Source organism: Clupea harengus, chromosome 14, assembly GCF_900700415.2.
Source record: "Clupea harengus chromosome 14, Ch_v2.0.2, whole genome shotgun sequence".
Taxonomy (NCBI): Eukaryota; Metazoa; Chordata; class Actinopteri; order Clupeiformes; family Clupeidae; genus Clupea; species Clupea harengus.
The window spans coordinates 2,938,159-2,955,045 of NC_045165.1; the positions used below are offsets into that span (position 1 = coordinate 2,938,159).

A 16,887-nucleotide genomic window follows, 5' to 3' on the forward strand; every position below is an offset into this window, starting at 1 on the left:
TGAGCATTTGACAGAGAGGTCCAGAACAGGCAGTTGGCATTGAGCAACATCCCCACCTCTCTCTCCTCCCCCCCTCTCTCCTCCCCCCCCCCCCCCCCCCCCCCCCCCCCCCCCCTCCCGGCGCAGGGTTGTGGCGGTGCGGTTTAGGAATCTGAACGTCGACTACTCACATTTTCAACTCCTGACATGAACAAACCTAAGCCTAAACCTTAATTGACGGCGTGCCACATCCTGTGGTTATAAACATGTAGTGACAGTTATGGGCTGTTATCGCTCTACAAACATACAAATGTTTCCTACTGTTTATCTTGGCAAAAAAAAAAAAAAAACAGGAAATGAACAGCAACTAGCATTCATTAGTAAACTAGAACCAGTTGGAAAGGCATTTCCTTGAATCCCACGCAAGACAAAAGCCAATTTACTGAAAATGTTATAAATACGCAGGAGCCTGGGACATTGTGAGCTACCAGCCAACACACCCAGTTCTCTGGAAGCAGGCGAGTCATCTCTGTGTGCGTCTGTGTGCGTCTGTGTGCGTCTGTGTGCGTCTGTGTGCGTGCGTCTGTGTGCGTGCGTGCATCTGTGTGCGTGCATCTGTGTGTACGCATGGCCTTTTTGTGTGTGTGTGTGTGTGTGTGTGTGTGAGTGTGTGTGTGTGTGTCTGTGTACGCATTGGCCTTTTTATGTGTGTGTGTGTGTCGCATACATGCATGAATCGCTGTCTACATGATGGATACAGCCAGCAAGATCCAATCAGGCTCCCCCATCTCCATGTGTCCATGGTAAATGCCAAAGAGCCCCAGGCTGCGGGAGAGATGGGGGTTTACAGTCTCAAATAGAGATCGGAGGCTGCCATGTCGTAGCTCAGGACCCCCCCCCCCCCCCCCCACAGATCGGATAGAACCCTACACAAATAATGTTTAGATTCTACCAGTTAATAACTACCTAGATGGGTGTGTATATGGGGGTGTGGGGTGAGGTAGTTAATGACAAATGCTAAATTGACTGGGGGAGGGGTGGGTGTGTGTAGTTCTGCACAAAAGGATCCCTCTCTCAAGCATTGGAGACTCAATACCATACAGATCCCATTAGGGCGATAAGCACTGGTACTTTCTGTTGGGAGATTTGTTTGGTATTACCTGTGCAGCTCTGCAGGTACATCTCTAATCGCTACAGAACAGGCTTCAGAAACAGGAGGGTTAGGGATGGGTGTCACTCTCACACACCCATCCACACACACACACACACACACACACACACACACTCAGAAACAGGAGGGTAAGGCATGGGTGTGGTGTGTACAGCTCCAGAGCGAGACCGAGGGGGTGCGGTGGGCGGGGATGGTGGTGTGTGTGTGTGTGTGTGTGTGTGTGTGTGTGTGTGTGTGTGTGTGTGTGTGTGTGTGTGTGTGTGTGTGGAGGGGGTGGGAGGGGGCTTGGATCTGAAATTTCTTGGCATGTAACTAGCTACCATTACGGAGCAGCCCTCGAGCCAAAACACTCGCTGGAAAGAAATCCTGTGGGAATCAGAATATGAAGCAGCGGGCTGAGAGAGAGCGAGAGAGACCATGTAAACAGAGCCGGGAGCTTCCATGTTTGTGCGACGGAGGGAACGGAGCATATATTCACCCTGGCACAAATCACACTCGTAAACTTCCCTTGTACCAAACTGCATATCTGGCCCTGTGACATGACCTCAAGCACTTAGGCATTCATCACTTCAGCAACATCCGCTCAACAAGACAATACCCATGCAAATGTTTAGGATGCCTTCTAAAGTACTAATCGTTACCCATTTCAATATGACTGGACTATGGACCTGACTTAAGCGGACCTAACTGGACTAGACTGCAGTCACATTTCAGACAACTCTAGGACAGATCTGGAGCTGCTCTGAGATCTGAACCTCTGGGCAGGGTGCATACTGGGCTCCGCTGCAAGCTAGGTGACCACACACACCTGTAAGCTAGGTGACCACACACACACCTGTAAGCTAGGTGACCACACACCTGTGATCCAACAATCCTCAGCAGTGAGATCACCTGCCACTGCTGGAGCCATGTGGTCTATTACTTTCTCACTTTCTCTCTCTCACACACACACACACACACACACACACACACACACACACACACACCTCTTAAAGGCGTGCCAGGTACAGCCCTTCTAGTGCGTACACCAAACTTCCAGACACAGAATTCTGAACCGATGGTGGGTTTTGACTGCCGTCTTTGAGACGACACAGCCCCGTCCATTGATATGAACGTAGGGCTGATCTATCACACAACCTGGCCCCACTGCAGAGATACTGTACTGCTCAAATCATTCCCATGACACTGAATACGACCCCATGGATCACTTCACGGCCACCTCTGCAGCACCCTTCAAAAGCTGAATGAGATCATCGCAGGTGTGCCCCCAAGCCACGAACAGGAGCACGGAGGAGCGGTGCCACGCAGTGACGCAGACACAACGCGAGAGCAACCCCGCACAAAGACAGGTAGAGCCATTCACGGGATCCTTTGCACTCGGGACAGTGTTTCTCCCTTCAGCTAATACAATGGGTCTGTGGTGGCCAATGGGTTAGGGGTCTGTGATGGCCAATGGATTAGGGGTCTGTGATGGCCAATGGATTAGGGGTCTGTGATGGCCAACGGGTTAGGGGTCTGTGATGGCCAACGGGTTAGGGGTCTGTGTTGGCCAATGGGTTAGTGGTCTGTGATGGCCAATGGGTTAGTGGTCTGTGATGGCCTCTTGCACCTAAAGCCAGAGACGTGCGGGTGTAGAGGACAACCGTTCACCTTAAAGGGCGCAGAGCATCTCCTAGGTTTCCCATCCCTCCCCTACTCTCTGTTTGTCTACAGTTTCCCCTCATGTTATCTCTAGACTGACATGATCACAGAAGATAGCAAAGGTCCTGTATGCTGGTGTGGCAAACGACCATCATGAGTAACAACACTTAATGCCATTAAAACCATCCAACCTCAGCAGCCATCAGGCTCTTTGGTTCACCTTTGGCTACATTTGATATAACATGACTTTCTTTGTGGAAACAATAAGTCAGGGGTAGTAAGTGTGTAAGACTTGTCCATGGGTTTTGGGTGGTACAACGGGGGTGTGTGTGTGTGTGTGTGTGTGTGTGTGTGTGTGTGTGTGTGTGTGTGTGTGTGTGTCTCACAGAAATATCAGCAAGTTCTAAGCCTGCAAGCCACGGGATTTGTACTGTCAAGTGATGGGGCAACAACAAAGTGTGGAATGCTTAATGCTTGGAATGGCTGTAATTTAAAACAGTCTGTAACAAATCCCTGAGAGTACTTACCCCAGTCAAGAAATTCCGCTATATTCTTCTCTCTTCGGAGCGGGGAGTTGATGCATTCGTCGTACAGGCAAATAAGAATATCCAAAAGCGTTTCCACGCTGAAGCACTGTCCGTTGGACTGAACAGGGCCGTCCAACACCAGCTTCTCCAGCTTTTTCAAACGAACTTCCCCCGACATGTTTGCGCTGAAACCAAGGACGTTTCCTCAGACAAACCGTGTCCAAATATCCAGGGTGATATTACTCTGTGATTGAGGTAGCTTTAAGTTAGCTATTCGCTAAGCCACGCTGATTATGTTGGCTAACGTTACAGCAAACCACTCATCCCCCTATGATAGTTAGCACCAAGCTAACACATTGGGAACTGGGTGGGCTTACGTTGCAATTTTTCTCTTGATAGCCAGTTACATATTTGAAATGTTTATGGCAGGTCGTAATGATTCCAGTGATGAAGGCAATAACGCGTAATTCTACTGATTTGCTGTCTTCTGCATTGTGGTTATGCCTCTTAGGTCCTTTTATCCACCGGCTTATGTGCCAAGACTGCTAAGCTGTCTAACGCTAGCTACGTTAACGTTAATTATCAGACTACATTGACCGGTTGGTTGGTTTGACGACTGGACTGGTAGTTGGCTGGCTAGCTAGCTTGCCAGCTAAGTATAGGGACAAGTTAACAGAACAGTAGCAAGTTATTATATCCCCATTTAGTCCTGAAATTAATTTCGTGACAAAAACTTAATTAGTCTTCTTGACCCACCAGGCTCTGCAATACTAAAATAAATCGGTCATGCTTAAACCAATCTGTAGTGCCTCTGCTAGCTCCGTTAATGTTACTGCCAGTCTCAATAATAGCTTTTCTAGCTTTAGCTTTCCAATGCTACCTAACGTTAGCGACAATGGCTGTGGTTAACACACAGCTATCAAATAACGTTACATTACCTCATGAATAAATCGTATATAACATAACGTAAAACGTATTATATACACATAAGAAATAGGCCTAGTGTAAACGTGAGACCATGAACTAAAACTCCGGACTAACTTAGTTGCTAAATTAATACGTCGCCTGCCTGGGTTAGGTCCATCAGTGTGAATAGCTCTCCTGGTTGTCCAGCAAGGAACTTCGATTTCATCTCAATTCATTATGTCAGCCAAGTTCCATTGGTACCCAAAGACGATAATGCAGAAAACTAGCTCCATTCGTCGTAAAAACATTATATCCAAGCCATGGCATACGGTGTAAGGCAGGTTTTGCGGCGTTTTCCAAAACCATGTAGCTCCAACTAGCAACTCCAGCCTCCTGGCGAACTCCCCATTGGAGCCAGCTTCTCCACAGTCTGCGGTGCAGCAAAATCCCAGACCAATATGGCGGCCGACACATAGCAGCTGCTGTTTATTGCAGGGAATGTAGGGATACTGGAGAAGAGGCACCCCCAGAGCATCACCTCAGAGACTTTTAATTGTCAAAATGTATCAAAGACTTTAGAACCAGTTACATTTGGTTTAACGCCACCTTTAAAACCATGTTGTCAATCTGTTCAATAAAAACAGTGAACTAGTGGCCTAATCATGAGCTGGTGGTAATAACAGTAACAATGTTAGTCAAAGAATAGTGCAACTACGATTAGATTACCAATTACTATGGTAAATACAGAGTCTACTGTGATATTGATAACATTCGCAGTAGTGACTTCATGCCCATTTTTTTTAATTCAATGACACAGACACAGCTTCACCTGTGTTGACTCAAAAACACTTTATTAACTCACAAAACTATCCTAGATGGCTCCTTGACGTAACTTGTGCAAGTGTTGACTTGCAAATAGTTTTGAGTGAAGCGATTCACATCATTTTTATAGACATAGAGTGCCCTCTGGTGGTCAAAATCTGTATGGGGAATATCGACGGAGCTTCACAAGCTCAGAATCACGCTTGACATTTTGAAGTTACAATGTGTTGTTTTTATGTCAAGGAATAAGAATGCAGAAGAACAACAATTTCATTTAAAAAGTACAAAGAAAAGAAGGTTATTCTAACATTTAAAGGCATCCCACTGTTTGTTTTTGCGTGTGGTGAAAGGAGATTAGCTGCGCAGTTCTTGTACACAAACAATACTGGTGTAACGTTAACATTACGAACTAGGTTACTTGTAATAACTATAATATTACTATGAACGGAAACAGCCATGTGTAACTACTATAACATGACTCGGAGTGGAAACAGGCACATGTCTAAGTATTCACAGTAATTCAAGTCAATAGTTGCAGAAAGCTTGTATCAGTTAGCATACAATCTAGTTACGTTTGCGTGCTATCTGTTGCCTGACCAGCTGTGATAAGTAATACTCGTTTGTCATACAGCTACTGTAACGTGTACATATTATGATTGCTGTTGATAAAAGTGAAGCTACATGAGTGTGTGGTTATGGGCTGCAGTGTCATAGTCTATTGTTCAAAGCATGCTCACATTCAGTGTTTACTTGTTGACGATGGTGGTGGGTTTGCTTACAGTACTTATCGTTTTACTTTAAATATTAACTCGTTGTCTAGGTAGTTAGCTAATAGCATTGATTTAAAGTACCTCCTGGGATAAATGGAATCTATTAGCCCACCTGAAGCCAAGCAAGAATGACAGCTGTTAATGGTTGTGTAGATATAACCATGTCATTACTGTATCTGAAAGCAAAAAGACATGTTATCAGTGTAGTTTGCCTACACTAACTAACAGTATTACTGTACTCATAACTCTGCACTTGTTCAGCACATGCTGTGATACGTAGTTGTAATGATTGTTATTGCTATTATCTCCATGTTGTGTTTAGAGGAGCACTAGACCTAAGAGCCACAAGGTCCATGGGAGATGCGGAGTGGATGGCGAGGCTCAGGGCATTATGGGAGATGCGGAGGGGATGGCGAGGCTGAGGGCATTATGGTAGACGACGAGTGGATGGCGAGGCTGAGGGCATTATGGGAGATGCGGAGGGGATGGCGAGGCTGAGGGCATTATGGGAGATGCGGAGGGGATGGCGAGGCTGAGGGCATTATGGGAGACGACGAGTGGATGGCGAGGCTGAGGGCATTATGGGAGATGCGGAGTGGATGGCGAGGCTGAGGGCATTATGGGAGATGCGGAGTGGATGGCGAGGCTGAGGGCATTATGGGAGATGCGGAGTGGATGGCGAGGCTGAGGGCATTTGCCAGCTCTGGAGTTTGGCCTTCTGCAGGAGGCACTAGACCAGCCCCAAGGCAGTGGAAGTGGCACGACTTCTATCACAAGGTAAAGTATAGCAAAATGTTTACCTGTTGCATATTTATTATTCATGTGGTGAAAAATGGGCAACACAATGGTGGAGATAAATATCAACCAGACGAAGGACTGTACCCTGAGTAACTCACTCTAGGCTAAATGCCCCATGCGTGGATGGTGGTGATCTATTTTAAAAAGACATCTCATTATGGTTATTCTTGCTTCACATGTCTGTTACAGTGCTGTCATGCTGTGGCTGTGGCATCACGTTATAATGCTGTTGTTTGAGCAACTGCCACTGCCACTGCCCCTACTGCAGCGCCAGTGCAACACAAACAGCGAGGACACTTCTAAGACGGCCGAGACACCTGGTGCCACCTCACTCTCTGTTCTGAAGCGGTTTGCCACCCTCTGTAGCTCGTTGGAATCCCCTCGGTTGGAGGATTCCATTGGCTTTGGAATGGGGCTTCTATCCTGCACCGGTCAAGAGTTATTCACGTTTAAAGAATGCATGGCGAGCTACAGTGGGTGGTGGGCGTCAGTATGTTGAGCAGTGAGCATCAGTATGTTTAGCAGTGGGCATCAGTATGTTGAGCAGTGAGCATCAGTATGTTTAGCAGGGGGCATCAGGATGTTGAGCAGTGAGCATCAGTATGCTTATCAGAGGGCATCAGTATGCATCACAGTGTGCATCGCTGTATGCCCATCAGTATGCAGGGAATCTCTAAGATGCCCTTAGTGTTACCAGCTAAGTATGCATCAGTATGCTTAGCAACATACATCAGTATGCTTAGCAGTATTCATCAGTATGCTTAGCAACATACATCAGTATGCTAGGCAGTATGCATCAGATGGTTTGTTACAGACTGTGGTCGGTTCATCTGAGGCTGAAACCAGGAAGCGTCCAGACTGTGCAACTCGATTTGAGCCAGTTAAAGCGTCTCCTGTCTGGTGCAAATGAAGAGCTGTCCAGTCGCTATTGCCTGGTCACACTTCCCCTCTCTCACAAAGACACACAGACTCTTAAATTAATGGGGCGATGTCTGAGAGTGTGTCCCCCTAGTGGCTAGAGTGCAAAATACAAATGTCTTTCTCTGTTTTCCAGACGGCTTCTGCATACTTGTTGGAATAATAATAATAATAATAATAATAATAATAATAATAAATGGATAAGGGGTTAATAGTCTGACCTCATATTTATAAAATAAATAAATACAAATGTTGAAACAATGGATGGACAACATGAAGGACAAATGAGACATACATGGATGACAAAAAAAAGGCTGATAATATTAATAATATTAATAATGTCCTGTACAAAGTGAAAGGAGAGATTGTCAGTGATGGGGAGAATTACAGTTATTTTAAATTCAAAGCATTCTAGCATGTCTAACTAAGGGATAGACGAGAGATGGAGAGGTCTGGTCTTTGTGTGTTCCTCCCTAATACCAGCGAGAGGAATCCATGTAGTTCTGTGTATCATTAGATGTCTAGCCATCAGACCCAGCCTCTGAAGACACCACGCCCTGATGTGGATATGTGATCCACTGCAAAGCCATCAAAGCCGTAAAAAGGTGATCTACGATTCATTTGCAAATGATGGTCATTTGCAAATAGACCACTGCAGGAATGTGGATGAGCACATGTCTGCGGACTCCAACTTAAAATGTAACTGTGTGCAACAAATTATGAATTATATATATATATATATATATATATATATATATATATTGTAACATGTAACTGTTATACATTTCCTATACATTTTTTCTATTTTACAATTCTTAACTACATGAAAAATATATCATCTTCCCCTAATGAGTTAGTCCCCTATGAGAGCATCTAAATACCCAATGCATGTAGAACCTGCCACCACCACAAGGTGGCTCCACCAGAGAATTGCAAACTTACTAGAGATCTGAGTTTGAACAGCACACCTGTCTGTGCCAGTGTATTGTGTTATCTCTTTCCCACACTTGTGCTAGGCTACTGCAGTTTTGCAGTTTTGAAGTATTTAAAAGAGTGTAACTCCATGAACCAGGGTCCAATTATTAGGTTCCATAATCATATCCATATTAAACTCTGGGAATAAGGCACATGTGTACATGCAACTTTAATTGGCTTGATTGCTGTCATCCAACAAAGATCCTAAACACTATTATTTAAAACATAGCAAGCCCAAATCAGTCTAACTCAATAAAGATAAGGGAGAATGGCTGAAATGAAAATAAGAAACCACAAAAAATACCACAATTTTGAGATTTGCAGTGGACGATGCAACTTTCAGTTGTCAAATTGTGTTATGCAAATGCGAAATGTTCATTAACACCTCCCGTGTTGGAATGCAGGGAATTGGCCATTTTGATTAAAGGGGATGAGGCCATTTGCAGTGTTTGCTTTCCCCTCCTGAGCCGCTTTGAGTCGGCATGGATCGAGGTGAGACTCTCAAGTCTTGCATTAGGTCTGGATCTACTAATGAGCAACCTTGTGTATTGCCCGGGGCATCATCTTTAGCCGTATCAAAGCACCGAGGTGTCAAATGGGAGATTAGGACAACCGTACAAATGTCAGTGATTAATGACCTGAGATTAGTGTGAAACTAAATGCAATTAATAGGATCAAATATTCTATTTTCCTTTTCTGTCTGCGCCTGCATTTTCGAGATTTTTTTTTTGTTGTTGTTTATTACTATTGTTATTATTACATGGCAAACAGTGTTGCCTTGTTACGTTTCTAGCACTGAATTATTGTTTAAGTGTCATATCGTGAGATAATGGTCATTATGAGTTATTAGACAACGCAGGTTACAAACATTAATTGGCTATGTGTAACTTGCCAACATGCACCGGTTTCCGCGGAACATATATATATTTTTTAAATATTTCGATGACAGTACAAAACATATCTTGCGCATTAGGTACGTTTGGTACATTATTTTGTTTCTTGTGCGGCCACAACCCCTGAACACTACATATGACTAAACAGCGATAGTGCTGCTCAGTCTGCTGCTCAAGTGGTTTGTAAAGCGGCGATAGTGATCCGCCTGCTGCTCAAGTGGTTTGTAAAGCAGCCTGCAGCAGGCAGCAAGTGCAGCTGGCCGCATTCTTACTCCGATTCCGCTCATAACAAGTAAAAGTGCAAATTCATTTACATGTGTAACAGTGGCCACACAGGCAGTGTTGTGCCTCTATGACAGACATGTTGACTGTTAAAACATGACATGTTGGACCACGCATCTTCCCCACCTTAACAAATAGATACTGCTAATAACGTGATTAACATGCTGTGTGAGCGTGTTTAGTTAGATGGCGGACTTGTGTTGATCAGTCATCAAGTCTTCCTGTGTCCCCTGTGTCTGACATCTCAAGAGCCGCGGCTGCTTGGCCCAATACACAAAGTCTGCCAGGAGTCCGCTTGGAGCACATCGGCTTCTGTCTCTGCGCCGCAGCGACAAAAAAGGCAAGGTGGATCCTGCAATAGTAACAGATTATCACCGCTCTGGGAACGGCTCCCCCAATCCACATCAGCGTGCCCACTCTTGACATTACTGTCTGATTACTTCATAATTTCTACCCTGAAAAGGTAATTTAAGAATACACACACTTAAACCTTATCCATAACGAACCCTTCAAGCACCAGAAGTGAATGGTCCAGGTAGGGCTATTTGGGGAACGTCTCGCCCAAATTCACAAATAAGTCTGAGGAACACATGCGTTTGATATTGATACTTATTAAAGACGCAAATGCATTTACGGATCTGGTTTGATCTGTTTACTTGATGTGCAGAAGGTGGACTACATGCATATATCTGATCCCTCTGCAACCTGTGGATTAATCAAACACTATACCGCCACTTCTTTAATGTGGACTTGGTGAATTTGAAAGGAACAACAGTGATTTGAATTCGTTATGTATGTAGCTCAACCAGGCCTGCGTTACTTCAAAATGAATGTATATGCCCTAAAAAATGAAGGTTGTGTCTGATGGAAAATCAGACGTTTCGATTAGGGGATAATAGTGCTTACAAGGTTAACGGTGCGACATTAGTCCTCAAATGGATCGTGACTTTGAAGTCTTTACGTCTTTACGTCTGACATTTTTGTCGCCCCCCCCCCCCCCCTGAGAATGTGCTAAGTGCTTGTCGGGGTGGCACGCGGAGCTGAGCAGATATAAAGGCTCGGGACAGGACAGGCCACCAACACAACCCCCGGTGACACTGAGAACTCTTGCACACTTTAAGGATGGACGCTTTGGTGATGGGGGTGCTCCTCGCTTCTCTCTGGACCTTCACTGCGGGATTTACCGAAGAAGACATGAAGAACGCCATGCTGCAGAAACTCGGGCTCACGGAGCTCCCAAGAATTCAGAAGAGGGATCTGGAGAGTGTTGTTGTTCCGGCTCACATCAAGAACAAGTATCTCTCCATGGTGAAGCTTCATAACAGGCGGAGGCGGCGGTCTGTGCCCAGTCTGGCTGGGATCTTGCGCGGCATTCATGGGAGCGCCGGTAGGTTGCGCATAATATTGCATCAATGTGTTGTTCAACACCGTTTCGTTCTTCTCTAATAATGAGTGGATGCATTCAATACTTAATAATAACTCCTCACTCCTTTATCTTTTTCATACGCAGACATTTCTGGAAAAGTTGTGTATTCGGACACGACACGACAGCGCCTTTCGTTTGACATGGTCAGCAGAATTACAGACAACAGTGAAGTCACCATGGCCGAACTAAAGCTGTACAAAACCTCTCCACGCAAAGTGCCCTTTCAGCAGAGGAGAAGCACCAGACCCGCCAACAACGCCCGAGTGAGCATCTACTGGGTTGAGACTCTGGACAACGGCAAAAACAGAACTTCAATTGTAGACTCGAGGTAAACTCAATTTCCATTGCACATCATTAGTGTGCTGCAGTGCTGATTCTGGCAAGATCAATCGCTACATTATTGGATAATATCCAATGATAATAAATTTCTCTTCTTGACATTTAATTGACAGGTTGGTGCCCATTCATGCGTCTGGGTGGACGAGCTTTGATGTGACGCAAGCAGTCCAGTACTGGTCTAAGACCGAGCGTACAACCCCACTGCACCTGGAAGTGTGGATTGAAGGGGAAAGACCCGGTAGCCACGCGGCGGAGATGGCCAAGACGGTGCGCTTTGCTACAGAAGACGCCTCTGGCGCGAGCATCGGGAATCCAGACCTGGTCCTGTTCACCTTGGACTTGGAAGAATTTGGGTAGGCACTTTTAGTCCACGCACCACGTATCAAGAAACACCAAACTTCAAAGCATCATGTTCAAAGTAAAATGTTTTTGCATTTTTTTGTTATAATCATGTCATACAACTAACGTATGGGTATGTCTTCACAGGTCTCAAGGCGACTGCAAATCTGGCAAATCAGGGAACGGCATGTGCTGCAGAGAGGAGCACTTCATCAACTTCCGAGAGATGACCTGGACTCAGTACTGGATCATCGAACCAGTCGGATACCAGGCGTTCCGATGCGCAGGGGGATGCAGGCAACCCAAGCGCAGTTATGGCTATGGACAGCGCGCATGCGCGGCCGTGGAAAGCGCTCCGCTGCCCATCATGTACCTAGTGAAGAGAGGAGACCATACCGAAATCGAGGTGGCTGAATTTCCAAACATGATTGTAGAGAAATGTGGATGCACCATGGACAACGCCTCTATGGCATAGGCTCCATCTCTGAAATATGGCACCAAACAGTTGACGTTGACGGTATACACAAACACACAGTACTTGTCTATTTTACCCTGCACCATATGAAGAATGAGCACTTAAATTTAATTAATATAAATAATGTACGCTATATTTTTTGCATACGTGTTAAATTTGTTTAACGAGTGTCATTTGTGTTGGCCTTCATGTGGCCCTGTGTGTAATTAAAAGTCACCTTTAAAAAAATAAAATGAATTCATTTTCTAATTCTGTTAGTTCTATCCTCTCTTTAATATGGGAAATATTCGCCCACATCATCATCATCATCATCATTATTTATTCAGGGAGAATTGACTGAGCACAGGGCTCTTTTGCAGCAAAATAAATGAACAAAACACATTAAACAACTCAGAAAGTATAAATCTATTACATCTATTACCGTTTGTTCTCTAGCCTCTTGTGGAAAACAAACGACAGAATCCTATTTACAATCAACGGTACATTTACTGTATTTGAGTGACAAAAATGATCTCAGTAGACTATCAACAGTGGCACTGATGACCTTTTTACTTAAAAAATTAAGCCATCATGTCCCTCCTGTTGACAGTTACAAGGTGTGGCGATTATAGCTGTGACCTATAGGTAACATGTATATAGTCGTTGCCATGGTCAACATTGCAGGCTGTCCAGACTACACTGTTCCCTAGAGCAGGGGTTTTCAACCAGGGGTCCGTGGCCTATGTTGATCAGTTCACAATTTACTTTTTTTATTTTTATAAATATACCTGGGCCCGTCGACATATTTATGTCTGAATAGCCAAGTCGCATTGACCAAAATACTGATGTAGACCCAAATTCAGCGAAGAAATTACACTGACAAGTATTATAGGCAGAATATGTGTGCGGGGGGAGGGGGCGTGGCGGGGGCGGTTACAAACATGAAAAAGAAGGGTACGGCACTGTAAACTGTTTTGGGAATCACTGGCACATCAGTGGGCCGCGGATTACTTTCTGGTCAGAATGGTGGTCCCTGGGACAAAACCAGTTGAAAACCCCTGCCCTAGAGCATTACGGCTTTAAGTCAGAGAACGACGTGGAGTAATGCACGAAGAAGCCAGATGTGCGTCGGGAGGGGTCTGCATCAGGACGTGACGACGCGAAGCTGGGGAGAGACCTCGCGGCTCTTGTGTTGACCAAGAGAGCAGTGTGTTGCTTCTAATTAGCTAGCGAATTGGTTGTGCTTAACTGCAATTCAAACGACAAATGACCTAAGCATGATAAAATCACACCCGTAATATGAACAATTTTGTTCATCTGAAGTTAAAATCACCACAGAGACAAAGAGCCTTTTGATCAATTTAAGTGGGGCGTATAGAGAAACATAAAATCAATCACGAAACAAAAATGCATGCGCAGTATGATCCCTTTTTGATAAACGTCTCTGTTAATATTCTTAAATCGTAACATCTGGCTGGCCTACTACAACCGTTGCAGAAATTAGCATAATGTAGGCCTAATTCATTCCTAATTCATAAGTCTTTGCTGAAACACAAGTTCTAAAAGAAGCGGCATGTTGAGCAATCTCAGTAGAACAGTTTATTGGAATGTAAATACAAAAACGTTTCATATGTGGAGTTTCACACAGGTATTATATAGGCTTAATATCCGATCAGCCCATACATTCTTCATAATGGATTTAGGTACATAATCTGTTTCCGGTTTGAAGAATAGTTTAGAGACTGAGTGTTGCAGATTAATTACAAACACCAGGGGGCGCCACTTTCAAATAATGTAAACCATAGGCGCAGGTGCCTCCGCTGTACCCCACGGTCATTTCAAAAGAGAAGTAAAGTAAACCACGTCATTAAACATATTCTGAATCATCAACGTCCAAAACACAGAAGCACCCAAAGTTAACTTCCTAAAAGGCTTGTAGGCTATGTACAGTACTACAAATCTACCAGAGAATAGGCCTAATGAAACAGACCAAGGGTCAATTTATAGCCTCTAATCTTAATAAGATACAAATAAGGCAATATTACCAGCATGAGCACATACATTTCTGAATAATAGACAAACTACACTGTGCAGTAATGGGAATAATGTTTGACCACTCACTAGCTTTGAGAGTGTCTTGGCCATCAGAGGATGTGTTTCCTTCCATATGATCCCTTCTCCCGCTGTGGCCATCCAGGGCAAGGAAAGTCATCCTTCTGATTAATAACACAATGATCTATTCTTCAGGTAAATACACTAACTCAGGTCACACACCGAAATATAATTCTTACATGTTTTTTTTTCTTCTATACAACATCCCTATTAAATCTTTATCTGTGGCTGTCCACATCAGTCGTACATGTTCACCTCTTGGGGAAAAAACTGCTATAAAACTCAAGACACAAAACATCACACGGGCACAGCGAAGTGGAATGTGGTAATCTTTATTGCCTTCTGAGCAGTCCATGCCATTCACAAACACACACACTCCCTCCCTCTTCAAGCCTGTCCAGGGCATCCGCAGACCCAGGCACCCCCCCCCCCCGCCCCGCCCCGGACCCAGAAGCACAACACAAACTGGGCAAATAGGGCAGATCCAGACAGGCAGGCGACCCACGGGCCTTACAGCGACTGCAGCAACACCTAGCTGAGTAACACCTGGCCAAATCAACTCTTTAAAGTGACACCCGTAGAGATTGACTAGAACGTTCTATGGGAACGCCAGTGGTGTTTCCCCCGAGAGAGAACCTGGGATGTTCTCTGTAATCGTCACATGTAATTCATGTGGTTATGACAAGGTAAGTGCGGGCAGCTCTGCTCTAGTCACCTGCCATGGTCCTATACTATAAATAACATTTCTTTTTCTGACCAGCAGTCTGTAAATCCATACCGGCACGCCCTGACATAGTCAACACTTGCGCTGATGGACTGTATGTAATAGATACATACAAACACAGACACGCACGCAGACACACACACACACAGACACGCACGCACACACACACAGACACGCACGCAGACACACACACACACACACACACGCACGCTGACACACACACACAGACAGACACACACGCACGCAGACACACACACACACAGACACGCACGCAGACACACACACACACACACACAGACAGACAGACAGACAGACAGACACACACATGCACACACACAGACAGACAGACAAACACACGCATGCGCACACACACACACACACACACACAGGAGCAAGTGTCGGTGGCAGCTGTTCTCGTGGGAGCAGCTCAGTTGGTTTAAACACAATCAAGTCCTTGTGGCTCCAGCAGTCGAGTACTCCACTGATCCCTGAGACATCAAAATAAACCAGCTGACCTGGCAGCCTATGCCCCAACATCCTCACGGCCCTCACCCAGCTCACCTGGCAGCCTATGTCCCAACATCCTCACACAGCTCACCTGACTGCCCCAACATCCTCACGGTCCTCACACAGCTCACCTGGCGGCCCTCACCCAGCTCACCTGGCAGCCCCAACATCCTCACGGTCCTCGCCCAGCTAAGACAGTGCGCCGCTGCAACATCCTCCGCGGTCACCTGGCCCTAACCCCGGCGCTCTGCAGAGACGCTAATATGGCATCTATAATTAGCCTAGGTTTCCGCTGATAAGTCCCCACAAATCACCAATCGATCGAACACATCAGAGAGGTCCTAGGAAGAAAGAGCTTGAGCAACACAAATGCTGCACTAGATTTATTTTTTTCTCTTCTCCGAACAGGCACAGGAGGTAGGCTCTCTCATATATATATATATAGATATATATACGGTATGTACTCGATGACATAAAGGTGAACAGAGGGTGGGATTTAGAGGAAAACAACATCTGCTTGACCCAGAACCAACTGAAAACTGCGGCTGCAAATTCAGTCAGTCAGTCATGAAAGTTTTCCGATGCACCGTGCATCTTAAGACACTAGTGCCTGCTACACTTGAAGAAAGGGGACTCGTTCGAATGCGGAATGCTTCGTCCCAACCAATCGCCTACAGAGGAATTCAGTTTTCCAGAAGACACGTCATCAGATAAGACATTTCCAATATAAAACAACATGATTTTTTTTTCACATTATGCAAGATGCAAAATCATCACAAAAAAAAAAAAAATCTGAAATCAATTCAAAGTGATTCCTCACAAAAGAAACACGTGAAGACCATTTGAAGCCTTGGGAGAGATACAGTAACCTTACATTGTTTCCCTTTAAAAATCACACCCACCCTACTCTCCCTATTTTACCCGATTTACAAAACATATCACACAACAGATAATAATAGTATGTGTGGAAAACATTGAGATGTAGATGATTTGGAACACACACACACAATGGAATGGGACAGATGGAATGTTCTAGAATGAAGACATGGTGGGGGTACAGCGGTATGGGCTATGAGATAAAGGCCTTTGTTGATTAGCACACTATGGGTCCTTACGCGTATTGATACAGAAAGCCTCAAGTCCTTTGTGACTGAGAAAAAGGATTGCGAGTCACAAACAAGTCAAAGGAAGGCTATTCAAAGCACTTTAGGGAGAAAGAAATCAAATCTCAACGACACTGGCTGCCAAAGCAGGCCAATACTCTATTACTCTCATCACCTGAGACTGCACACCACAGGTATATA

General features: G+C 44.9%; 2 protein-coding genes across 4 annotated transcripts in view; one reads left to right on the forward strand and one right to left on the reverse strand.

Moving 5' to 3' along the window:
- The window catches only part of cdc42bpaa (CDC42 binding protein kinase alpha (DMPK-like) a), a 96,881-nt gene extending 92,173 nt beyond the window's left edge, over positions 1-4,708 (reverse strand). For all 3 annotated transcript variants that reach the window (XM_031579703.2, XM_031579704.2, XM_031579702.2), the window contains exon 1: positions 3,319-4,708. In XM_031579703.2, coding sequence (XP_031435563.1) covers positions 3,319-3,496 — 178 coding nt within the window. In that variant the 5' untranslated portion in view covers positions 3,497-4,708. The remainder of the gene's footprint in view (positions 1-3,318) is intronic.
- A 6,043-nt stretch (positions 4,709-10,751) lies between these two features.
- LOC105911209 (left-right determination factor 2-like) lies at positions 10,752-12,285 on the forward strand. The gene is made up of 4 exons (XM_012839992.3): positions 10,752-11,069; positions 11,193-11,436; positions 11,561-11,800; positions 11,934-12,285. Exons 1-4 carry the CDS (start codon positions 10,805-10,807, stop codon positions 12,259-12,261), a joined length of 1,077 nt encoding a protein of 358 aa, XP_012695446.2. The 5' UTR covers positions 10,752-10,804; the 3' UTR covers positions 12,262-12,285.
- The last annotated feature ends 4,602 nt before the right edge of the window (positions 12,286-16,887 follow it).